The sequence below is a fragment of the Furipterus horrens genome, unplaced genomic scaffold (genome assembly GCF_987537825.1).
Source record: "Furipterus horrens unplaced genomic scaffold, mFurHor1.1.pri manual_scaffold_3, whole genome shotgun sequence".
NCBI lineage: Eukaryota > Metazoa > Chordata > Mammalia > Chiroptera > Furipteridae > Furipterus > Furipterus horrens.
The window spans coordinates 31907296-31933968 of record NW_028327173.1 but is presented as its reverse complement, the minus strand read 5'-3'; the positions used below and the strand labels follow the sequence as shown (position 1 = coordinate 31933968).

Sequence of the window (26673 nt, the reverse complement as noted above, 5' to 3'; positions counted from 1 at the left end):
TATGAAGTGCATGTTTTACCTTGGGAGGAGCTGGATAGAGAGAAGAGAGAGAAAAGGGCAGGAAAGAGGGATAAGAAAAGGCAGGGAGATAATATCTGCTCTGCGGTGCCAGGACCCATTACCTCAGAGGCCACGGAGGAGACAGCTGTCCAAGAGGCACTTGGAGGAGCCCAGGTGGGCATATAGGTGTGACCAGTGAGAGAGGATGTCAGTGAACAACTGGTGACACTTTCCCACAGGACAAGCTCTGGCGGTCCACTGCATCTCATGTCAGCTACTCTAAGGGCAGAGGTGTTTCTTCAACCCTGCCACATTGGTAACTCTGAGGGTGATGGTCCCTGACCCTAGGCTCTGCTCCCTTTGTAGTCCTCCATGAGCCATTCCCATCCCAGCCCTGTTCTCTTGAAGGTTCTGAACACAGGTTCTCCTCCTGTCCCAACCCTGCCTTTCCTAGCCCAGCATCCTGATGCCACCGACACACCTCCAGGCACACGTCTGCCCTGGGTATGATGTTTTCTTCTGCCTCCCTGAATGGCTTCTCTCCCACCAAGTAGTTGCAGCTAGGATCTCCCTCCTAGTCCCCTAGCATCCTGGGTCACTGGGCTAATTCAGTCCTGCCTAAGAAGAGGTCGAGGGGACACTCAGTGTTTGGTTGAGATATAGAGCAGTAAAAGGAGCTGAGATCCACCTGAACAGGAAGTTCAGCAGGTTTCCTGACATCAGGTGAAGGAGAAGAGCTTGGTGGCCGTGCTCAGAGAACACAGGACAATGGGAACTTGGAATTCTTCGGGCCAGCCATGTGCATGTGTGCTCTAAACACAGCATTCCACAGAGGTGAGGTGAGGTGAGGGACCAAGGAGTGACCCTGCTGGCTTCAGGTAATGGGAAAAACCCAGGCTGAGTTCACACTCACATGCACAACTGCATGACACATACATAGACACCCTTGGGCAGCCACACTCATAAATGCCCTTGTACACCATGCTCTACCACACACACGTGCACACAGGTGATTGGAATCAGAGGGGAGAGCAGGGTGTGCTAGAGAGCTGGAAGCAGAAACTGGACTTCATCTCTGGCTGTCTGGTCCCCAGCCTCTGCCCTCCCCTCCCACATGGAACCTACACTTCCCCTCTGGCTCCAGAGCTCTCAGCTCTAGTCTCACTAACTCATGCCCTCAGAGAGAGTCAGTACTACCTATGGAGCCTTGGTCAAAAGAGCCCAGAATCAGGCACTCAGCTCAAGCTCCTCCCTGATGAGCATCTTGGTAGGTTCCTTCTCTTAATATTGAAGAAGGATAATGGCCTCCACCAATCTGGCCTCACAGGTCTCCTGACTATTCAAAGATAAGTAAAGGAGACATGTCTTAGACTAGGAGTCACACCTGACCACTGGGCTCAGCTCCCAGGTGACAGCTATGGAAAAGGTATCTTCACTTGTGCAGAGAAAAGTCTGTCCAGGGACAAAACAGAGGGGGACATTGGTGTCATGGTGAACATTCTGGCTAAGGTTTCTGCATCCCATCCTTAGGTGGGCAACACAGTCTAGGTCTTACCAGGGCTCTGCAGGAGTGAGTCATTGCCCATGGCCAACGTTCCAGGTTTGTGGCCTTCCTCTGAGAGGGGAAGCATTGATAGCAGAAGGATGTGTCTGCAAATGGTCCACCCCCAGAGCAACATAGACACACCCCATACCCTAGGGCTAGAATTCTCCTCTGTCGCCCCTTCCCCAGTGTCAGGTGCCCTCCCTCCATGTCTTCTCATTTCTGGACTGGAGCTCACTAACGGACTTAAACCTTGAACCCTAGAGGGGTATGTAGCCATCAGGCAGCTGCTGCAGAAATTATTGGGGAAAGATCGCTGATTCATCATGTGGGCCTAGCCTGAGATTTCCCCCAAAAGTCTTCTTTGTACCTCATACTACACCCTGCCTCAAAGCCTGATTCAAGCAGCCTCCCTTCCAGAAAGCTCTACACTAATGTCATTCTGTCACCTTCATCAGCCTAAACCCATAGACCTAGAGTACTGGGTGACTGTGAAACAAACATTATCATTGGCAGTAGCCACAGAGACCCACCTGAGAGAGAAAAAATACCTATGAAATCACATTTCATGTTCCTTGATGTGGGCAGTCGTTACCTGGGTGTATGCTTTAGAAATTCATTGTTCTGTACATTTTTGCCTTAAGTAAATTTTCCTTATCCTATTTTCTAAACACACATACAGAAACATAAAGAGAGACACCCATCTCAGTGAAGGGGCAAGCCCCCAAAGCCATCCCTGTGTTATGTGGACTGGGCGAGTGCCTGGTCATAACCAAGAGTCCCAAGGCACAGTTTCCATTGCATTCATTGTATCACCCAGTCTAGAGTGTAAGTTTCTGCCAGATTTTAGAAAGATTGCCTATTAGGAGAGAAAAAAGGAAGAGTCTAGAAACAAGTAGGTTCTCACCACATGTTGAATGAATGAATGAGTCACCTGTAGGCTACTTGCACAGTAAGTATTTATAGAAAGACATGTTCTCTAGGTGCCACCCTTGAGGTGACTGTCTAGGCGGGTACCAACTTCCCTTCTATATTACCAGCCTCCCAAGGACAGAAAGCCACAGCTGCTCCACAACCCAGTCTGGAGGAAGCAGTGCCCAGGGAGAGGCCACAGCCTGGGCTGTCTGGGGACCAACCCTTGGCAGAGCTACTTCCCAGAGCCTGGGCGCAGTGGCTTCAGGTGAAGGTGGATGCCATTCTCAGAGCGCAGGATCAGCTGGGTCAGCTTGATGGGTGGCCGCAAGGGGTCCAGGGCGAACTCAAAGCGGAGCAAGCAGAGGGCTGTGACCACCTTCATCTCATTCATGGCAAACTGCTGCCCGATGCAGTTCCTGCAGTGAGCAGCACAAAGAAGCATCAGGCAATGGGGTGTCTGGAGTGATGAAATGCTCTCCCTGGCCAATAAAAATCAATAACTATTTTGAATGACTAATTGGCTGATTGAGTGATCAATCTGGGCTGAAGAAACAGATCATGGGCATGTGGCAGGGTCCCAGACTAAGTAGATTCACACTGAGTGTTTGGCTTGGGGGTCTCTCTTGCAATGACTCACCCACCCCACAACATGTTAGGTGCATGAATGTGCTAACGGCAAGTAGAAAGTCCTTGGAACTCACCCTGTATTAGGACCACAGCAACTCAGCATGGTGCCCCTCATCACAGAGCTCCCCAAAGTGATGCCTCGCCCACGACATCCTCCACCCTCACCTCCCCAGTCCTGGGGGCCTGGAAATGTTGGGCCTCTCCTCACCTGGGCCCAGCGGAGAAGGGTATGAAGGCGAAGGGGTGGCGTCCAGCCACATTCTCAGGGGAAAAGCGCAGGGGGTCAAAGACCTGAGGGACAGACCTTGTTTAAATACATGCCAGGTCCAGAGGGAGGGTGATTCCCACAGCCTCCCGCCCCATCTGACCTCTGGGCCCAGGACTAGAGTACCTCAGGGTCAGGCCACACAGCACTGTTTCTATGGAGGGCATAGATGTGCAGAGAGATCAGGCTGCCTGTGGGAAGAGCAGAGGGCAGGTGACCAGGTGGTCCTGGGACAGCCAGGCCCACCTCCTCACAGGGCCAGAATCCCGTCATGTCTGCCTAATGAGGATTCTGCCTCAGTACTGTGAGAGACAGAAGGTCCACGACAACCCTCAACACATCAAGGTGCTTTTGATCATCATCACACTTACTTCCTCTAGCCCAGCACTGGGCAAGCACCCAACAAAGACATTTGTGGAATGGAACAAAAAAGGACTGAACACAACCCCACCACAAGGCAGGACACTCAAGGACCATTGCACACTTTCTGCTTTCCATGAACTGACTCTCAAGGCAAGGTATTCACAACATTATGCTATCAATAGTGACAGCTACCAGCCACTGCAGGCATACCATGTGCCACATACAGAGCTGAACTCTCTTTACGAAGCCCCCACATGGAGTTGTACAGGTTGGCCCTGCACAGCTTCACCGTCTGTGTGAAGGATGCCTCCTGAGGTTGTTCAGGCCACAACCTGCATGGTGATACAGGACAGCCTTGACGACTTCATCCTGGCAACAACCTTGACAGGCAGGTCCTCTCCTCTCCCCAATTTTACAGAAGAGGAAAAAGAAGCTTAGAGGTGGAGGCATTTACTCATGTTATAGAGCCAGGGTTGGACCCAGGCCAAACACAAAGCTGGAGTTCTTTGCCATTGGTGCAAAGATTTGGTCAAAGGCACAGAGAGTGACAGAGAAGATTCCTCAAGGACTCCAGTTCTAGCCCCAAATGCACCCTCTCCCACCTGCAGGTAGAGAGCGGCCATCCACAAAGGTGACAGGCTTGCTGAGCTGGCGGGACACCTGAGGCACAGGCGGGTAGAGGCGGAGACTCTCCTTGATGCACAGGGTCAAGTACGTCATCTTGGCCAAATCATCCCTGCCAGTAAGACAACCAGCGTTTTCCCAAGGTGGGGAGCAACATGGTCCTGCAGGAAGACAGGCTCCAGTCCCAACTTCCCCCTCACCACCATCACACATCCAAGGGTCAGAAGAACACAAGTGCTCCAAGTTCAGAACAGACTAGACATGGGGTGGCCATCCAGAGGCAGGGGTTCTGTCTCCACTTTTCTCCATCCCTCCCTCTTCTTCACTGCTAGGAAGGGAAAGCTCAGGACCCTAGAGGTGTGAGTGCATTCAGCCATCAAAGACAAGTCACTCTTGTGTCTCTGAGAGCCCCACAGAAGCCCACAAGAGACAGTTCTTTAGGTTCTGCTTGGTTTCCCCTATGGAGCTAGAATGGAAAGGGACGGGGACTAATGATCATAGCTGAATGAAGTAATAAATGTATGAGCAATGACAAGGTCAGGTATATATATAATTTCTCTTTTCTCATTTGCCACTAGGAAGTTCAGAGGTCCTATTATAACTACTGGGCAACACATTATTACGTAGCCCCTAGGTTTCTCCCCCCAGTCCTCTTTTTTCATTTGTGATATACTGTTTTATTGAATAAATATCCTGTAAGTTGCTTCAACTTCTAAATATAATGAATTAAAACAAATATATATTGGGTTGACCAAAAACTTCATTTAGTTTTTTCTGTAAAATAAAAAACACATTTTTTTATTTTCACCAATAACTTTATTGATTTGGGTATTTTGTGTATGTCAGCTGTCTCCCACATGGAATAATGTTGCTTGTTCTCAATTAACGTCGGGATTTGAATGCTATTACTTCAACAGGTCTACACACCATGGAGCATCCTCCACCAGGAAATCTCCAGCACGAAACTTCTCAAACTACTTTTGATACATTCAATCAGTCACAGCACCTTTTCCATACACTGTACAAATCTTTTTTGTGTGCTTCAGCTGCATTTTTACCTTTCTTGAAATAATAAAGTATAATGTGCCCAAAATGTTGCATTTTTTTCTACATTTAATATTAAAATGGCTACATAAAAATATACCAATTTTTATAAGTTTTTTTAAAGCATGCTGATATGGCAGCTATCACAGTACAATCTAAAAAAATTGTTTTGAATTAATTTAAAGAAAACTATGCACTACTAGAGCCATCTTACAGAAAAAACAAAACGAACATTTTGTCCAACCAAATATTTCAACTCCCTGCCTTCAGGCTCTGTTCACATTGTTACCCAAAATATAATGTCTGGTTCTTTCTCCCTTAGCCTGAGTTTCCCCCCTCGTTAGAAAGCCAACTTAAGCCCCACCCCTCTGATTTCTCTGCCTGCAACATGGGGTCACTCATTCTTCAGTTTTCTCTAGCTTTTTAGTTATGCAAGTTAACCTCTCTAAAAACTCCCAAGGGCAGCAAATAGGTTTCTCATCCTACTCATCTCACGTACACCCCTGACAGCACCTGAGACCTGGCTGGACACCCTGGAAGATTTCCAACATCGAACTCAGGAAAATAAGTAATGGAGACTTCATCCTCCAAAACTTAGACCCTGGGATTATGTGTGTCTCCCTCAAATGAATCTAAACTTTCTCCCACTGACTGAGCATTTTCTGCACCCCTGCCGGGTGCCTAGCCCACATACTGATGAGAGAGGAGAAGGCAGGGAGACAGGGATATAAGGGCAGAGTTGTGGGAGGCTCCCAGAAAGCCTGCTGCAAAGATTAGCATCAGTAGTGTTGTGGTAATCAGTTCAATTTAAACCAAGAGACAGAATAATTCAATGTTTCCAAGTGATGGAGTTTGGAAAACAGCTTTTTCTCCTTCACCAGAGGAGTCTGGAGGCTAAACATGACCACCCAAAGGCAGGCGGGAAGGGATCAGCTCCCTTGGCTTTGCCAACTCTGTTCATCCTCAGTTTCCACCTCTTTGTCTCCCAGCATTCCCTGCTCTGTCCAGGAACCCAGAAGGGTAGTCAGGTTCTACCATCAGAGTCAGCACACAAGACATTGGCCTCCTGTGGACAACCTTCCCTACACTACTCACATGTGAAAAGGTTCTGTTGTGGGAGAATAGGTGAGGGGAGCATCCGCACACTAGAGGAAACCTTCACCTGGTTTCCAGGATGGCCCTGTGTCATCTGCATTGACACCCTATGCATGGGCACAGCCCTTCTCTGGAGCCAAGCAAGACAGTCTGGGCACACCCAAGCCTCACTCACCACTGGAAGGAGTCCCTGTCCCCGAGGATCTGACAGACCTCCTCCCGACAACGATGCTGGTGCTCCGGGTATAAGGCCATGCAGTAGAGAAACCAGGAGATGCCACTGGTCGTGGTGTCATGACCTTCGAACATGAACGTGTCCACCTCAGCCCGGAGGTCTGCATCCGACAGCTTGATCCCACTTTCATCCTGGGTTAGGGTAGGCATAATGGAGTAAGCCAAGGCATTTGCAGGAGGAACCAAGAAGTATTCATAGCAGCATCAATCAAATGAAGGTCCAAGGGTGGTAGAGAAAGCTTTGTTTCAGACTGCAGGCTAGGACATTCCCCCAGATTCCTATCTGATCTCCCTAACTCAGCTTGGATGCCTCCTACTCCAGGAAGCCTTCCCTGAACCCATGGCTAAGTGACCTGTGATCTTAGCCAGCCTAGACTCTTGATTCTGCTCATTGGACACACAGACTGCCACCTGACAGGAGGGATCTTTGTAAACTGTCACCTCCTGTCTTCTCCAATAGACGGTAAGCATCTGGAGGGCAATGCCAGGTCTTTCTCCTCTTCTGCACCCCTAACTCAGGAACTAACCCAGAGTAGGGCTCAGTGAGTTTATGGAGTGGGTGAATGAATGAAGTCTAAGATTCTAAAAAGTTAGGGTGCTGAGATTCTTCAGTGTATCTGGAATTGGTCTTCGGGCTTTCTGGCATGCTACCCAGGATCCCTGCTACTACATCTCTCCCCATTGCCACAGCCAGCCACACTCTGCACCGTCCCACCTCTGAGCCTTTGCTGATAACGTGTTGTGGACAAGGAACAGGTCATGTTAGCCAGGGAAACAAATGGCAAATGCTTAACTGTCCTACCTACTGTCCAGTGATCCTTGTCCCAGGAGGATCATCTGAAGGCCCCTCTGGAATAAGTTCTCAGGAGGAAGTGAACAACTGTGCACTCACCCGAGCCCCCAGAAGAATGTCCAGGAAATCCAGGTGCCTCCGGTTCTGGATTTTCTCCTGTTCTTTCTTGTCTTGCAGGGCTGCCTTCCGTTCCCTGATGACTTGGTCTGGGCCATGAGGACAGAGTGTCACTGCCTGGGGACCCATCCTCTGCCCACAGGGGAACAGAAATCCTGCAATGGGCAGGATCCCAAGGGGCCCAGAGAAGCAACATTAGAAACTACATTTCCAGTGGGTAGGTCACGTGGGAAAGGCCCACCTGTGTGGTCGTGGGCCACCTGGCAACCCCGCAGGAAGCGGCGGCCATGAGGAGTAAGCCAGTAGATGAAGTCATTATGGTACTGAAAGGACTCAACACGCTGCTGCATCAGCAGAGTGAGATCCTTGACAGCCAGATAGTAGTTACTGTCCCTGAAGGAGACGGAGGGGGAGGGGCACTCAGACCCTGACCCACAGCAGAGCCCCCCACTTCTTCATTCTAGAAATCCAGCCCCAACATCAGTACTTCCTCCCTTCCCCTCCCTGACATTAAGCCTCCCCGCTAAAGCCAGAATCTGTCTCTCCACGGTAGGCAAATCCCACTCCCACAAGCAGGGGTTCTCTAGGGCAAGATCCTGTCTCCTCTCACACCAGGGCCCAGCAGTCCTGCCAACTCTCCCCTCTGAGCTGGCCTGGGCTGAGACTATAGTCAGCCCCAAGTGCCCTCTGACCTGTGGCCCAGGCCGCTGTGTCCTTTGCCAAAGGTGCACTTCATGAGTGTGTCCAGTGCCATGTGACCCACATCGCCAAAGATGTCAAAGCTCTTATGCTCACGAGCCTTTTCCTCCCACTTGTCCTAGACCCAGAGAGGGTGAATAATCTAGAGGGCCAGCAGGCTGCATGTCCCACCCCGACCCTCCAGGACAGACAGCCCACTGTCCCTGATGGGCACTGAGTCCCTGGCCGGCCTCCCGTCCTGCAGGGAGGTGGGGGTGGGGGCAGTCAGGGCTCAGGCTCAGAGAGCAGGACCAGGAGGCAGGCCTTCCATAGCACACACAGACACTTTCTGCCTGTCAGGGCAGCCTATATATAAGGGATAGAGGGCCAAGAGGTGGTGAGCTCCCCAGCACAGTGTGTGTGTAAGTCAGGCCTGCAGTAATGCAGGACGAGGAGTGTCCTCCAAGGGGAAAGACTACCCTGAATAACCTCTGGGGATTATACAGTCCTGAGATGCTGAACATGACCTCCACCCTTGGCAGTCCTTTCAAGGAGGCATTGCCACTAGCGTTGTTTTTACACATTTGTGGTAGATAGTTTGAGACATGAATGGCCTTCCTCGTATTTCCAAAGATAGGCATCCCTCAAGTCTGTTCCAAGAGGAGCGTTATTGGGCCCCACTGAGGCCCGCTGGCCTGTGAGAAACGGCTGGGTCTCCTGGGGCAGACAAGGCCCAGGAATACTTGGCCACTTGGAGCTCCACACCTAGTGCGCACCCAGCAGGCAGCAGGTGTCAGACACAGCAAGGCTTGGCACTGCTACGGGCAGGACGGACCTCAGGGCCTCAGTGATGCTCCTCACTGCCCTTCCCCAGGGAAAACTGGGGTGGGAGGGGCCGGCCAGCAGCCACCGCCTCCAAGAGGTTGGCACAGGGAGCTCACAAGCATGGCGTTCGTGGATTCGGCAAACACCATCACATAGGGCTTCAGCACGTCATAATGGAAGCCAGGGGTGAGCAGCTTGCGGTGCTGGAACCACTTGGGCCCTTGGAGGACCAGCAGGCCTTTCCCTGGAGAAGGGATAGGAGAGGGAGGGTTAGTCAGGGCGCACCATTCTGCCCCATTTCTGGCAGCCTCAGGCCAAGCCGGCCCACCCCACCTACTCCACCTAGTCCTTGGGCCCATGACCATACCTTTCCTCAAGCCCTAGCCCTGGCCAGCACCACCTGTGATATCGCCTAGGATCAACTCTAGTGCCCCCGGCCCAAAGAGGCTGTTCCTCATACTCACACATTTCCCAGCTCTTGTCTTCCCTGTCCCGGGGGGGAAGACACACTCAGCAGGAGAAGGTACCTGGCCCCACTTCCCTGGATAACTGACAGAATGGGGACAGGACAGGGATGGGTCCTGTCACCCAACCCCAACGGCAGGGAGGGTGACACTCACCAATCCATGGGAGGAAGAAGTCATACACATCTAGGGCCTTAGGGTCTGTAGGAGACAGAGAAGTTTGGGTCAAGCTGGGATTCGGGGATTCCCAAAACAGACTTACTGATAAATAGGATGTGCACCTCAGCTGCCCAGACTCAGGGAGCAGGCCCAGGACTCCTTCCCACTTGGTGCCCTGGGCCCTTTGCTCTCAGGAGGTGCCACCCTCTCCCGAGAATGCTCACCCCCTCGGCTGTACACAGCTTTGGCATAGTCAGGCTCATAGATGTTCAGGAAACCAAGGAACTGTCCAAACCAGAGCGGGTGGGCGTAGGGGAACTCGTGGGCCCAGGATACCACCGTGTCCAGGCTTCCCGTCTTCTGGTACTGTAAGGGTGACAGAAGCCAGGCCACTCAGGAAACCAACATTACCAGCCACACCTTAAGTCCCTCAGCCTGCCCAGCGAGGCCCTGTGAGCAACCCTCCCTCCTCCTACACCCCTTCTCAGCAGTTAGCCAGTCCTATCCACCTCTGGGCTCAGTTCCCTCTCCAGCCAGAGAGCCACTGCTTTATATCCAAGCCAACACTTACAACATGCATTAGCTCAATAACCCCACCTGGCCAACCTGCTGCCTTCTGGTGCCTGCCACCAACCCTCTATCTACACTGCAGCCAGAAAGAGATTCCATTTCAGCATGAAAGCTTTTCATTAGGAAGATAATATCAGCTTGTTGTGCAATAGAGAAATCACCTGGATTTTATCCTGTTAAATCATCTCACACATTTTTATTGAGGACCTACTATGTGCAGGACATTATCTAGATGTCCCAAAAATATGAGGCAGATGTGCTTTTGCCCTTTCATTGTATTATGTAAGCAACAAGCAAACAGTTAAGTGCTAAGAAGGAAATAAACACTAGAGAGACTAACAGGGAGGACCTGCTTGGATAAGAGTGATCCAGATGGCCTCGTGTTGGGGATGACAGTTAAGGTGAAACCCGAAGGATGATAAGGAGCTGGTCATGTGAAAGTGTTCCAGGTCGAGGGAACAGCAGGTACAGAGGCTCTGGGGTGGGAAACTGTGTGGTGTCTTCCAGGAGCGGCCTCATGGTGGGATGGTGACCTGAGATGAGGTAGCAGAGATCATTCAGAGGGTGGTGCGTGCCCTCTGGTGGGGTTTCTAACCACTCTATGCACCCAGACATGTTTATGTAAAAATAGAGTACACAATAAATACCTTTCCAAACATGCCTTTAAAAAAATTTAATGTATCTTGTCCTTCTTTCAAGCTATCCATCAACATTTTTTTAACAATTACATAGTATTCCACTATAGGGATATAACATTATGTATTTATCCATTTTTCCCTATTTTGAGAGGGTCTTTCAGACCCCTCAGTGGCCTGCCCATGTGTCTCAGAATAAAATCCGAGCTTAGTCATTTGTGAGAAGGTATAGCTAATCCTTATTAAGTGCTTGCTGTGTACCAGGACTTCTAAGCATCTTACATCTTGACCTCATCCGATGGTTAAAACAACTCTATGAGCCTCTTTTAGAGAAGAGAAGCCTAAAGTAGAGATCTGAGGTTGCTTGCCTAGGAACCGCACAGCTTGTAAGGGAAGGGGGATGGGAACCAGGAAAGTTGACTCCATGGCCACCAATCTTCAGAGCTTCACAGACCTGGTTTGAATACAAATTTCCCCTGTTTTTTTAGAATGTGTGAACTTGGGCAAGTTCTTTAGGCCCTCTGAATCTTACTCTCCTCATCAGTCAAATGCGGATGACAATACTTAGTTGACAGGATTGTTTCGACATTAGAAAAATCATGCTGGGTGTGTGTGTTATTCGGTGATGTCTTGTGACATTCAAGGCCCTTAAGGGATGACATAGGCATGAAAGGACTTAGAGCTGGATTGTGCATAAGGTGAGTCCTCAACGAGTACTTCCCTCCCACTCAAGCCTAACTTTCCCCAACATCCTCCTGCAAGCCTCCTCCCTGCATCTCCTGACACATCTTACTTCCAAATGTCCCCAACTACATGCTCTGTCATGCCATGGAATATTTTCATCTATAGGTAAATGATTAAACAAACCCACCAACTGTGTTGCTAGGCAACATGGCTATAACAAAAATGAACTTTGGTTGGTATATAACATCTGGACTGACAAGAACCATGAGTGAATGACAAACACCAGATGGGGACACATGTTTTGGGCTTCCCTGAGTGTGAGTGCATGGCCCTTGCAGGAACCCTGGGACAGTCAGTGAGAGTCCATGGGGCTTGGCGATTCTAAGACAAGGTGGACACACACTCCTCAATGTGCCCCTGGCCAGCTCCTTAGGAGCAGGTGGATTGCTGATGGTGGATGTGGATGTTGTGAGGAGTGCCTGACGCACTATTGCTGGCAAGCTGCCGCTATCCTCAGACATGTCTGATGCTAACTGTGCCTATGGCAGCTTGTGTCTCTGAATGTCTCAAACTAAGATGGCCTCCTGGGGTGTGGCATCATGTCTGGGCCTTTGCGTATACCACCCCTTGCTCCATGTACACCCTCTAGCCGAGCACTGCCTGTTCCTCGACATCCAGCTGAATGCCCTGCTCCAGGACCCTCTCTGTCCTCCACTGGCTGACATCTGCCTCCTCTGGGCCTCTCCAGCACTCTTAGTACCGTACCCACGCTCTGCTTTGTGTTATAATTGTTTGCATCCATGACCAACAATATTAATAGTGTTAATATTGGCATTTATTTAGCATTTAACATGGTCGGACACTGCACTAATCCTGATATACAAATTCTTTCATTTAATCCTCAGAAAATCCTACAAGACAGACACTATCATAATTCTCACTTTATAGATGATCTGGGAATCCCTGTCACATGGTTAGTTAGTAATAGAAGTGGGATTTATCCCCAGGACCCCTGACTCCACTCTGGGGTGTGAGTTTCAAGTGCACAGGTCACACCTGTGGCACCTCTAGGTCACTGTGGAGCTCAGCACAGGTTTTGGAACAGTACGTACTTGATAAAGTGTGTGTGGAATGAATGGACTGAATAAGAAGGAAGATAAGAAAGGAGGGGAGAGAGCGCACAAAGCATCTAGCTAGTGTAAACACAGGCCACACATAGTCAGTCTCATGAGGAACCAACCCAAAGTCTTGCTCAATTTGGGGAGTCGTTTGGCAAAGAGCATAGCAGATGTTTCTTTGTTTTTCCCAGCCAGCCCTGACCTGCCTGCTCTGGCTAACCCAGATTTGCTGCCTGTATCTGCATTCTACCCTTTGACATAGGATAGGTAAGGAAACAGATACATATTGAGTGTTTCCTCTATGTCAGGTATTATGTGAGTGGATTCATAGATTGCCTCATGAAGAATGGATAATTACTCCGGTTGTACAGGTGAAAAAACTGGGGCTCAAAGACGTGAACTAACTTGCCCATTGTTTGTGGGTTAGTACTGCTCTGACTCAGGTGAGAGCCCCACATCTTCTTCTGCTCATTGAAGTTTACTAAGTCTGCTTTATTCAATTGTATAAATGGTGCACTGCGCAATCCTAGGGTGTGAAAATTATGTTGAGGCCTGTGCAAGGGCTGACCCACTTTTCCTTCCTGTAAAGTTCCCTGGCATGGTGCCCACCCTCTAAATAATCCATGTCTCTTCCAGGAAATAGCCTGGATGAAGGGCACTGAGCATCTGATAATGTCTGACCCGAGCTACTTTCCCCAAGGGCCCTGGACACCAGGCTGGGCTACTTTGTCCCCAGCCACCCATCTTTTGCTTTCTCTGGGGCTCTTCTCCTCCCAGGCCCTCTGCAGAGTATGAGGTAATCTCCCCATAGGTCTTCTCACTCACTGCCTCCCAACTTACCATCCTGAGTTCAACCCGGGGGCGTGGTGGGGCAGTTGTATGTGTTTTCACTGCCCTGCTGCACACAATGTCAAATGATTTTCACTACACAAGTCATGAACCTGGTTTCCATCTACCAGTAAGAGGGAACTTCTGCTGTCCCTGACCCCTTTTCTTCCTCCTTCCTGGCTGGCTTTCCTAGAAGTGCCCATCCTGAGTCTCTCTTCTTTTTCCATCTGACCTCCTGGGTTTTCCTTGCCAGCTTACTTTCTGATCACCATGACTGCCCGCCTTCTCTCCATTCCTCCAAGTCCAGGAAGCCCAACTGGAAAGGGGAAGGGAGAGGCTTGAGTCACAGCCTCACAAGATCTCAAGGGTAGAAGAAGCCCCAGGCTGACCTGGTTCATCTCAGCTCCACTCCCTCATCAGCCATGAGTGTGCCCCTCAGCAGCATCCCCACCCAGGACAGGAGACTCTGACCTCATGCTGACCATGGCCACACTTTGAACCAGCCCCTGCTTCCCTGTGCCCAGCTTTCTCCTACATGCCCTTGATTGCCTCAGGACCCTTGTAGGAGTGAGGGCAACTCTCAACACCTGGCCCCACTACTGGAGTTGCAGCCCCATTTGAAGCCCTGGGATGTCCTTTGTCTTGGAGGGGGGTCACATGGCTTCCATACAGCTCCTCTAAATTACACAACTCATTACCTGCCTTTTCCTCTGCCCACAGGCACCCTGATCTCTCTGCACATCTATGCCTACCATAGAAAAGTGTAGTGTAGCCCAACATGCAGTACCCCACTCCTGGACCCAGAGGTCAAATGGGATGCTGGGAGGTGGGGGCAGTGATCACCATCCCCTTGGACCTGGCAGGTGTTTAAGTAATGCCTATCCCCTCAGGTCTTGACCCCTGGCGCTTTTGCCCTGAGAACATGGCCAGATGCCACCCCTTCACTTTCATGCCCTTCTCCTCTCGGCCCAGGTAAGGAGAGGCCTAACAACTGCACGTAGTCTCAAGGGATGGTCTTTCCTGGGCTGGGAGCTGACATTCCTCTCCCAGCCCCAACACACAGGTCAGATTTGTGGGTCCCTCCCAGGGCCCTATCTTTGGGCCAATAATATGACTGAACACCCATTATGTGCAATGTCCTCCCTGGGCCCGAGTGGATGGATCAGGACCCTAGAAGAATAGGACATAAGCCTGCCTCAAAGGAACACACTCTGAGAATTGAGGAGGATGACAGGCAGATGCTTATGCACCTCTAGACTGCAACTGAAGACCAAAGGGAGACTTAATTCTGATGGATGGTCTCCTCCTGCCCCAGGCCCTTCCTTTCACCAAAAGAACTTCTCCTTTCCTACTCCCATTATCACTTGGCCTAGGAATCAAACTTGTAGTCTTTCTTTTTTTATCCTCACCCCAGGATAAGTTTATTGATTTTAAAGGGAAAGAGAGAGAGAAACATTAATTGTTTGTTTCCCATATGCACCCTGACTGGGGATCAAACCCGCAACCTGGATATGGGCTCTGACTCAGAATCGAACCTGCAATACTTTTGTGTACAGGACAATGCTCCAACCAACTGAGACACCTGGCCAGGGCTGCAGTCACTTTTTATAACCTGACTATATCCAGAATGAAAAGGCAGGAGTCCTGGGTCCAGCCTCAACTCAGTTTCTGAGCTACTACATGGACATAGGCAAATTTCTTACCCTTTCTGAGCCTCAATGTTTTCATCTTCACATTAGGAAAAATTCACCCCTCCTCAATCCTCTCTATTTCTCAAGTACAAGCGTAGATATGACCTGAGTAGAGGTGCCAAGCCATAGGGGAATGCATAGCTGTTGAGCTTGCCATGCTTTCCCAGGATACTGTCATCCACCCCTCCCTGCCCCTCCTGGTGTCAAGACCCTTCTCGTACTTCTGTTAAAGCCAAGAAGCCAGAGCTAAGCCATGTTCCAAGCCTCCTCACAATCTCAAAATGGATCATGGAAGGGATGGAATTTTGGGAGAAGAGACAGGCAGCTCTGACACGGGGATAGGGAAAAAAGGTTTCTGTCCTGGCAAACCCAGCTTTAATAAAGGCAAGAGGAAGTGGATACGCTGTGAGATAATAAAGATTGAAGGTCTCCCAAATGCCTCTCATACTATTAGGATCAGACCTCACCCTTTCCATGACTTCCTTCTGTACTTAGCAAAGCCTCCCCCAAATCCCTTCCTGTTCCTCCACTTGTCTTCTCCACCACTCTCTCTCCTCTACTGATACCCCTCTCTTCTCTCCAACATCCACTGTTTGTTCATTCAGCGATGCCTACTCTAAGCCAGGGTTTGTGCTAGACCCTGAGGATACAGGGATGGATCAGACCAGATCTCTGTCCTCTAGGGATAATGTCCTAATGGGGAAAATGAACAAACAGACAGAAAATGACACCCCAAGGAGACAAATGCTAAGATACATAGGCATGAGGCTGATGCAAACTCCTGGTTAGGTACCCCACCTGGCCTGGGTGACAGTTTTCCCCTCTAGACAGTAAGCTTCTTGAGAGCAGGACCTGAGTCTATGCATTCTTTCCTTTTCTGGTGTCACCACGGTACACATAAATTACTAGGCCATCCTGAGAGAGGAGATTTATGTGGGGGCAAGAATAAGTGTGGGCAACCCTCATTGGAAGGTCAAGTCCATTTCTAGCATCAATCATGGTGGAGAAGCAATTCCCCAGACTGTGAATCAGGAAGATACTCAGGAGGTAGAAGAGGTAATTATGCCTCTCTCTGAGCCTTAATCTCTGGCATCTACACCTGGGCTCCCAAACCTGGCTGCAGAGCAAAACACTCATGGACATTTTTAAATTCAGGCTCCTACTTGCAATATGCTAATTAGGATCTCAGGGACTGAGGGCCAAGGAATCTACTTCTCCCAGTTGATTCCTGTGCAGGTGCTCCTGGCCCTGTGTTCAGAAACCTCTGGTCTAGATCCCAATGAAGGTGGAGAGCTAAGAGGTGTTCCTGACAGTGAGAGTTAGGGTGGTCTCCCCACCCTGAGGTAACTGGGGAGAGCAATTCAGGATCTGAACCCAGGAAGATGCCACAACTCCTGATCCAGCCCATAGTCATGGCCAAGAGAACCCCACCTTTGGGACACCAACAGCTTAGATGGCCTAGGAGGTCTTCAGGTGACAGTACTCATCTCTGCCTTCACTATAATTTTCTGCCTTAAAATTGAAATCTTTACATGGCACAGAACATAGAGGACACTGGTTCAACTTTAAACAAGATTGCCTAATTTTATCAGACTTTCCTGGGTCTTTGCCCGATGCTATCACCAAGCCCTTAGCAGAGCTTTGCCTGAAACTTGGACCTCAAAACAATGTGAAGGAGTCTGTGGACTGCTTGGGCCCCAACTTTAAAGTGCCCCCACCCAGGCAAGCGCACAAGGCAGAATTGAGGGGAAGATCTGGTGACAAAGCTGATTGGAAACCATGGCTTCTGGATAGCACTTCCCTGCTCTAGTACGGTCTCCTTCCTTGGCCCACAGGAGTCTAGATTCTCTGAAGAAAAACAGGCCATTTTCTTTCTCCACCCCTCCCTCCTCTCACTGCCCACATACCTCCAGGGCATGTCCAAAGAGCCAGTGGGTGGGGGGCCCTGGGAAGCTGTCCATAGCCCTGGCCAAAAACTGCCTCCGCATCAGCAGACGAATGAACTTGACGAGGCCTAAGACCAAGATCAGTCCAGAAGCCCACAGGCCCAGGCGGAAGAGGCTCAGGGAGAGCAAGACAGGCCCCATGGCTGCAGTTGCAGTCACCCAGGCTCCTCCTGCTGCCTTCAGGTTCCCTTATACTCTAGACCCTGGCACCTTGCCAGATCCTGCCCCTGCCAAATTACCAGCAGCAGCAGCCCGGAGTGGGTGGAGCTTCATAAGGCGGAGAGAGCAGCCCCAAAAGTCACAGACAACAGAGGAGACAGCCCGGATGACTAGTCTCAAATAAGCTAGAGAGAAACCATGTGGTGGCCCTCAAAGAAATCACACAATGGCTATTGTGCCTTGGTTCCTTGCAGGAGCCAACAGAAGGCGATTATTGGTATAATCACAGGCATAACAACTGCCTTTTCATATAAGCACCTTGATGTTTCAGGAGGTTTCTACACACTGTCTCATTTAACCCACAGAGGAGGCCATAGGTGCCCATTTTCCAGATGATGAAACTGCGGCTCAGCTTACCTGTGCCTTCCACTTTCCCTTTCAATATGGGCCACTGGAAGGCTTGCTCTTATGCCAGGTTCGTGATGCTTTGAGTCCTATTTTGAGAGGCACTGTCAGGGACAAGGTTCTAGCTCCAGAAGGGAGATCCTGGATCAGAAAAGGGCCAACTTCACCCCAAGACTATAGTACAAACTTGACACTAAAGGACATAGAATATTCATTCAGGGTGATGAGAAAGAACATCAGCTTCAATCCCTGCTGGATTAATGGAACAAACCACTTGGACCAGAGGAGAGCCAGGAATGCCCAAAGCTCACAGCAAGGCAGGTGGAGCTCTCAATTGGCCCACCCAGAGTTCTGTTAAAGAACAAGATTGGCCAAGGCTCCCACCTTGCCTGGGGAGAGTATGCTGTTTCTCCCTCCAGTCAGGGTCCCACAGAGGAAACAAGTCACTGCAGATGTTTCAGATGAGAAGACTTGATGCAGGGTTCTTTCCAGAGGGTTAGGCAGACTGAGAAATCAAACCAGGTGTGGCGTGGCTTCCAGAGACTGGCAACAGCAGCAAATCCATTGATATCCCTGAGCAGAAGAAAAAGGGAGGAGATAGCATTCCTGAAGCCTGGTAGGGGCAAATATTGCCAGAGAAATTATGCTGGAGAGGGAAGGAGCAGGGAGGAAATGTCCCAGCCCCTTTCCTCTCCCACCCTCCAATCTCCCATTGTCATCTCCTTTCAGCCAAACCCAACCACAAGTGAGAAGGCAAGGGACCCTGGGTGAGTCAACACGCAGCAATCAGCCTCCCAGCAGGGCAGAGAAGAGCAAAGACTGAGCCTGGCATGGAGATGGCAGGGGGGAAACCAGAAAACAGGTGGACCTGGAACTCTGATCTCTGAACTCAGATCGCAGGGGTTGACTCAGAGAATGGTAAAATACCAACATGGCCTTCAACTCTTCTGCTGGGGAAACACCCTATCCAGCCCTACCCAGAGGCAGTGAAGGCAAGGTGGCAGTACAATAAAAAGAAACCCAAGAGGATTCTGAAATCCCACATTTGTGCTTCATTGCATTAGATCAGAACATTGAGTGCTCCACCTAGAATGCAAGTCATCCAAGGTGCTGGCTGGGTATCCCAGGTGGTTAGAACATCATCCTAATACACCAAAGTTCTGGTTTCAATCCGTGGTCAGGGTACATACAAGAAACAACCAATGAATGCATAAATAAGTGGAACAACAAATTGATGGTTCTCCCTCTCTCAAAAAAAAAAAAAAAAATCAATAAATAAATGCAAGTCACGGAGGTCAGAGTAAGATTGCATAAAGAGCTACCAGATGACTTCCATAGTTTATGGTGAATTTATTTACCAGTATGGTCTCAGCCTGATGCTATAATGCAGTGTCGGGGAAGAGTCTGAGTGAGTTCCACCTGATAAAGGAGCCATGGCTCCTGGCAAGAACCATTTAGGATTCACCTGGGAAGCGAAGAGAGCTAGACTAGAAAATGGTAAGTGGGTGAACTGTTCTGAGGTACACATCCTACCCAGGACAAGTTTCTTAACCTCTAAATCTCAGCTGCTAATATACAGAACACAGGTTATAATAGTCTCTATTTTATAAGGTGGTTTTGATGATTAAATAAGATAATGTGTGTAAAGCACACAGCTTCCACATGGAGTACATGTAAGCTAATGATTCACATAGCTGTTTTTGGATGAGTAATGATCAATAAGAGGAGAATGGGTAAGATAACCTCTAGCCTGGATTCTGGGGTTTCTTTGTCTTCCAGATAGCTTGTCTCACTGAGATACAGTTACTTCGGAAGAATCCCAGCTGCCCCTGGCTGGTACCTAGATCTGGGTACATACAAGGGGAAGGGAGGAATCTGTGGGATGTGGGTAGGACAGGGCAGGGTCAGGACACCCAGAAGCCAACCACATTCCATCAGGCACTACCCAGTAAGGTCAGCCAGACTTCTACCCCAGTAGTGACCTGAGGGCCTTTAGGTGAGGAGCCAGGATCAGGTCCCTGGAATAAGCAGTTTGGGGTATGCAGGTCTTTGATCCATTTGAAAGGTTGTGCATGATATAAGAGTGATCCAATTTTCCCATCTCCCTGTGGACAGTCAATAGTCACAGCACCATCTGAGTACTTCATTTATACCTACTGATTTGTAATTCTGCTGTTATCATATATAACATTTCAATCTCACTGAAACATAAAAAGCAATAACATGTTTTTACACATATACCATATTTTTAAAACTATAAAACCTGTACAGAAGCATGCTTATTTTGGGTTAGACTGTTGTCAAGAAAGGAAGGGGAATAGGGATGATCAGGGTAGGATTTTAGCTGTATCTAACATTTAATTGCTTTTAAAAGAGAAAAAGTAATCTGAAACAAATGGCAAAATATTCACATTCGTTCAATTAAATCTGGGAGGTAGGTGCACAGGTTCTGTTCTATTATTTTCTGTACCTTCAGTTTCTTTGAACTCTTGTCTCATAATTCAAAAGCTAAGTTTAAAGCATCACCTCGCAGGAATGATGTGTGCACCGGCTCCATGGCTGGGCTTGCAGCAGTGCGGGAGCAGCCTCACGCGGGACCCAATGTGTGACAGGCTCCCACAGCAGCAGTGGCAATGGCAGTAGGAGGTGTTCTCTTGAGCTTTTGCTGGTATGATGGTGTCTTCCTGAAGCCAGGAGGGGCCCATCTGAGCTAAATTCAACCAGAAGTGATCTTTTGACCCCAGCGAGCTCCTGGGGTTTTCCTGAGATGATCACAGTAGCAGGAAACCCAGAGAGCAGCAAAGGGCATTCTCAGGGACTGGGAAGGTGGGAAATCCAGCCATCTCACTGGGATATTAAAAGGAGATATAAAGAAAGTCATGTTGCTTCTATTTTGCTGCATAAATGGAAATGCTTAAGGTCCCACTGCTGCATTCAAGACCCCAGGCTGAGAACACTTTCTCAGGCTGAGATGACCCAGAGAGTCTTGGGCAGAGCTGGGAGTAGAGCTCTGAGTCCTGGCACCCAGCTGACCCACTGCTGCCAGCTCATCAAATACCCAGCAACCCACCCTCCCCAGAATCAGGGAAGGTTTCAGTTTCTCAATGGGGAGAGATTGTTCTCTAGAGTTGCCAGGCAAAGTGCTAGGGAACAAAGATAGCTCTCTGCGATGAAGCCCCCAGTTCTTTGGCCAATGATCACTTTCTCAGTTCCCTGCAATCTAGGCTGCCAGGACTTCTGAATTCTAGAGAGACAGTGCACAATTTCATTTTATATGAGCTCTCTCAATTTTTAAAATATTGGCACCTCATGAAATTTAACAAACAACAAACATTGTGGAGACTAACACTGAGCTACATGGCCCTGAAGTGCCCGACCCGTGACATCTCTGTGTCATGCACTCCTCACCTACATGAGTCCATTAAGTTTAAAGAAATTTTCTTAAAGATTAAAGATATAAGTAAGGAATAAACTGTAAAGAATATCAAAGTACGTTTTTAAAGAAATCAAATATAACTTCTACATATGTGAAATTTTAAATTAAGAATTGAATTGATAGCTCTAATAACACATTAAGCCAAAGAGAGTTATAAACTAAAAGGTAAGTATGAGACAGTTTTTGTAATAAAGCACAAAGCAAAAAAAATAACACATGATATTGGTTAGTAAACATGGAGAAGTAATGAATAGGTCTAACCTACACTTGATCAGAATTCTACAATAGGAAGAGAGGTAGAACAGAGGAAAAACATGTTGAGAATATTATTATTTAATTATTTTTATAAGTGGGAATTTGTAGGACTGATGAAAGACAATACTGTCTTAGAATGAAGACGTTAATAGATTCTAAGTAGGAAAAATGAAAAAACATCCACATCTCAACACATCATAGTGAGCCTGCAGAACAGCAATGACAAAAGATGATCACCATTAAAAGAAGAAAATTAGACTAATGACTTTCTTATCAACAGCAACCTTGAAGCCAGAAGATGTAGGTTAATATCTTCAAAATCTTAGAAAACATAACTTTCAACCTAGATTTGTATACCCTGACAAATGATCTTTCAAAAATGAGGAGGAAATAAAGACATTTTCAGACAAGGAAAAGCTGAGAGTTTGTCACCAGCTGACTCTAACTGAAGAAAAGGCTTAAAAACATACTTCAAAACTAAGGACAGTAAATCCCACAAGGAAGGTGTGAATTGCAATAGTGAGCAGAGAAAGCGGCAGACACGTGGGTAAATGTAAATAAACATGGACCACGTAAAACAATAATCATAAACTCTTGTGGAATGTTTTTAAAGAGCTATCACTAAATTAACTGATAGTAATAATATGTGAGCAGGAGGAGAAGAAGGTAAGAGTGTTCAAAGGTCCTTGAATTATTCAGGATGAGATAAAGTCTTAATTTTTCTTTAACTGTAAACTTTAATATGTAAAGTATACATGTTAAAATGTCTAGGGAGCCACTTAAGAATATAATATAATAAATTTTAAACTTGTAGGTGAAGAATGAGAGAAAATATTCAACCAATCTAAAAGAAAGCAAGACAGAAAAGGAAAAGCAATATAGAAAAATGGGAAAAGCCACCTTTTGTAGAAATAAAGGCCAGAGAGCACAAAACAAAATGGAAGAGAGATGATATGACCCCATAGGGGAGAACGGGGAAGGGGGCAACGCTGCACCCAGCTGACAGGGGGAGAGCGGGGAAGCGCTACAGATGCACACTGAGGACATGTTCGGTGACTGTGCCCAAGAAGCAATTTGGGTGTCTTAGCTCACCCCCAACCCTAATAGTCTCCAAGAGTCTCCCACAAACATGTCCCTCAGAAGTCGTCGTCGTCGGCAGCCGTCCGTCTCGAGAGACGATGGTGTAGCTTCTTAAGAGTCTATCTGCACCGCCGAGAATGGTTGTGCAGTCCGACTCGGGAGTGACACGGTATCTGTCTCCTCCCGTGTTGAATCGACATCTTGCGATGATGCTGGAGTGTCCTCTCCAGTGGAGCTGAAGCTACAGAGCCTGGGCAGGGTGATATGGAGGGTCTGCTGTTGCCCATGCAGCAGACCCCCCCTCTCTTCGCAGCTGAAGGGTCCAAGGGAAAGACGGAGTCAATACAGCTTGGCTTCAGGTGCGCCGCAGGAGTTGCCGGTGTTGACTACAACGTCAAACCGCCTTAGGGACTCCGGCTCCGGATTTTCTGTCGGGGTTTACTCCCTTAGCCTTTCCCCTGAAGAGGTATGCCGCAAGGCAGCGGAGGTTTTTTGGAGTCAGAGTTTTCCTTCTCTGATGTGCCCTGACTGGAAGATCGAACCAGCGACACTTAGCTCGCAGGCCGACGCTCAATCCACTGAGCCAAACCAGCCAGGGTTTTATTATTACAATAGTATTCAACACTTATTCTTAGGATCATTTTTGAAGAAATATGAAAACTCTAAATCTATTTTGACAATTTAAAAACATTGCACATTTTAAAATTTGATTTCACCTAAAATCAGGCAAAATTCAAAATTGTAAATATTTTGAACAAGGAACATAATGATTCTTTCATAAAATGGAAGAAGAAATTTAAAAAAAAAGCAGAATAGAAAATGGTATAATTTCAAATAGGCATATTACCATACAGCCACATGGTGTTCTGCTTCCCACTGCCCATAAATTCAGGAGGCAGAGGTTTGGTCAAAAAACAAAAGAGTTTTTTATGTAAAGGCTATACAATTTTGGAAGAATAATAGGCTTCTGCCTTTTTGCCCATTCCCTTTAAAACACTCAAGGGCAAATAATCCTTTTACCCTCTGCCAGATCAGTTCAAGGCTATGCTTGGGGTCCCTCCTCCTATTTAAGAATACTGTCCTTTGGGAGATACAGGTGGCTTAGCGGGTTCTTGGGCAGAGTGCGGCTCCAGGTGTCTTTGGAGTTTGTGTGCATCCTATTTGTAACATGCTGCCCTTTCCTCTGGCCCAGTGACTGTGTCCCATCTTTCTGTCCATAGACCCACTGGTGCATCCATGCACCTGCCCAAGCAGAGCCATGCAGCGCCAGTTGCCAGTCCTGCTGCCGCTTCTCAGGTGGTAAGGGGCATGGGGCCTGTGGCCTGACCACATGGTCTCCAGAGGCTGCCAACCGAGGAAAGCTTGGGCCCCTGTCCTCTGACCAGGCTAGTGATGGGGAGGAAAGAGAGAGTCTCCAGTGCCCCAAGTTTTAAAGTTCTGTCCTAAAATTCTATATGTGCCAGAAGCCAGCAGGAGGCTCTTTTCCTCTGTCCCAACATTTCACAAGCCAGGCGCATGTGTCTCTGTAAGCTTCCTTCTTCTCTGTCGTGCCTGCTATGCTGCTCAGTTGTTGGGACAATGCATGCTGGTGTGGCACTAGGACATTTTTTAGGTATATTTTATTGATTATGTTATTACAGTTTTCCCAATTTTCTCTTCCTTTGCCCCCCTTCACCCAGTATCCCCCCATGCCTTCCAGCAATCACTCCCCTTAGTTCATGTCCATAGGTCCTGCATATAAGTTCTTTGGCTTCTCCATTTCCTTTATTATTCTTAGCATCCCCCAAGAGACCAGTAACAGCAGGAAGTCTTCCCTCCCAAGAACTTCCAACTGCGTCACATTGCCCGCAACTCTTTTTTATTCACTGTTTCATTGTATATTTTCCATTGCTATTTACTCCTCTTAATACCCTCTTTCACCTCCACTCACCCGCTTCTCCCCTGCAATTCCTACACTGTTGTCAGTGTCCATGAGTCCTTTTTCATTTTTCCTTGATTGCTCTTCCCTCAACCCTTCCCCAACAGAGCTATCAGCCTGCTCTCTACCTATGAGTCTTCCTTTATTTTTTCTAAGTACAATTTAAGTAAACAGCAAAGTACTTGTTATGTAAGTGCAGAAAACAAGTACTCTAGACATTTCCCACCCAACCCCCAAAACATACTACACATTCCAGCCAGGGTTCCTGTCAAGATCAGATGCCAAGATATCATTTGCATATGCACAGAAAGAAGGTGGTCCATGAAGTTTAGTGGACTTTTCATTGGGTTTCTCCTGGGCCATAGGGCAGGGTGGAGCCAACTGTAGGGGCTCATCAAAAGCTTGGTATCAATGGGGAAAAAATTCCGATGCTCAGCAAGCACTGCCTAGAGAGAGGGAAGGAACAAGAGAACAGGAACTCATGGTTACAGAGCTCTTACCATGCTAGGCCCATTACACAACCAGCCTGCAAGGCAGGTACCTCTGAGCTATGATATTGTGAGCTCCCCATCACTGGAAGTGAGCAAGCAGAGCCAGTGCAGTAGAGGAAGAGCAGTTTAATCAATCCCGTCAGACACTCTTATCTCTCTAATTCAGGGGACAGGGCTTTACTTCAGCAAAACAGGCCCAAGGGTGGCCCAGTCTCCAGTAAGGACAACCAAAGATGTTGGGGCAGATACAGGTCAGGGCAAGTATTCAAGTGATCTGGCTCAGGTTACAGCAAACCACCCTGTGGGCCGGGTTCAGGCAGTTAGATAGTACTCAGGCTTAGGATAGCTTATAGCTTCTGTTTCTGTGGTCAGAAAATGCTGTGGGGCCCTCAGGCCTGCTGGTGGGGAGCTGAGTGGGCTGAGAAAGAGCCGTGCTCAGAGAAAGGTCCTGTGGATGAGCAGGGACGGAGGGTGGGCAGTGCCCTGCTAACCTGGGCCAGAGGCATGTCAGGGGAACCACTCAGAGGCCAGAGGCAGAACACAGTGGATGGAGGAGTGAGTGGGAGGTGAGGAATGTAAACAACGAAGGTCAACAGTAAACTCCTGAGAGTGTTTGACTTGTCAGGTGGGGAGACCTGAGCGTTTTTCAACGCTGAAGGGAATGCTGGTGGAGGACCAGGTTGAGAATGAGGACAGAGTGGGCATAAGAGGTGGATCCAGGTGCCAAGCATGGAGGACGCGAGAACGGCAGTGTGGGGTTGGCCGTGCCCAGGGGGAGAAGGGGCATGAAATGGGGTTGGAATTCGGAGGCGAACAAGACGGACACTGGTGGATCCCTCTCAGGCAGGCGAAGGTAGGTGAGGTGTCCTGTACTTGGGAGAGTGGGGGTGTGCAACAGATGCATACTCCAATGTCTGTAACCACCTACATTTATATGTGGTGTCTACAGTTATGCCCTTTCTCGTTGGTGCTTTGGGAAGGAGACATTCATCTACATATACAAAAGAAAGGTTGCATTTCAGAGCCTGGCACACTTTACCCACTGATTTCCTCTCAAACTCAGTTAATTGTCCTTATTTTTATGCTTTTTGCCAATGTTAGACTATATAGATAGTGGATCTATGGCATATAAATTCCACTTCATATAAAGAATTTTCCAACTGAAAAGTTTTCATGGTTACATGAAATTACTATGCAGTCAAGCTTTGGTGGGATAGACTGCAAAAAGAGAGAAGCACACATTGGTCTGACTTCAGTTGGCTACTTTCCCTGTTTGCTACCCACAATTCAGTGTCAGTCATTGTTCTAAAGTTCAGTTACTCTGGTGTTTTTCTCCCTTCAGGAATATGACTTCTCAGAGTTAAAATTTTCCATAAAGATTAAACTTCAGATTGCTTTTCTCAATTATCAGCAGTATTAAAATGAGATTTTTTTTTCTCTTCTCACAGGACAGTCCAGACACTACCTGTTCTACATCACTGCTCTTCCACTCACTGTATCTGTAATATCTACATGTGTTTGGATTTCCAGCCGCCTTCCTTGTCCTAACTGTTCAAGCCCTATTCATGAACAATGCACACCAATAGAAAGTAGAATAGGAAGCTGATAAGCTGATTGACTGTGGGGATGAGGGAGAGGCTGGAGTCTGGACCACTCATTGGGAGGCATGTAGTGTACCTGGTTGAAGGTCACAAATCCCTGTATGCCCCAG

General features: G+C 48.2%; 1 protein-coding gene across 3 annotated transcripts; it reads right to left on the bottom strand.

Annotated features, from left to right (window-relative positions):
• Window positions 1–2480: 2480 nt before the first annotated feature.
• LOC150014848 (cytochrome P450 4B1) lies at window positions 2481–17396 on the bottom strand. 3 transcript variants are annotated; one of them, XM_090269401.1, is made up of 11 exons: window positions 17180–17396; window positions 9971–10112; window positions 9240–9367; window positions 8313–8437; window positions 7862–8013; window positions 7603–7709; window positions 6652–6842; window positions 4316–4449; window positions 3477–3541; window positions 3294–3376; window positions 2481–2874 (listed from the first exon to the last, which is right to left on the bottom strand). In XM_090269401.1, the coding sequence occupies exons 1-11, from the start codon at window positions 17357–17359 to the stop codon at window positions 2691–2693; spliced, it is 1491 nt and encodes a 496-aa protein (XP_090125527.1). In that variant the 5' UTR covers window positions 17360–17396; the 3' UTR covers window positions 2481–2690. The 3 variants fall into 3 exon arrangements, with proteins under 3 accessions (XP_090125527.1, XP_090125528.1, XP_090125529.1); XM_090269402.1 differs by lacking the exon at window positions 17180–17396 and adding an exon at window positions 10666–10690; XM_090269403.1 differs by lacking the exons at window positions 9971–10112; window positions 17180–17396 and adding an exon at window positions 9744–9760.
• Between the last annotated feature and the right edge of the window lie 9277 nt (window positions 17397–26673).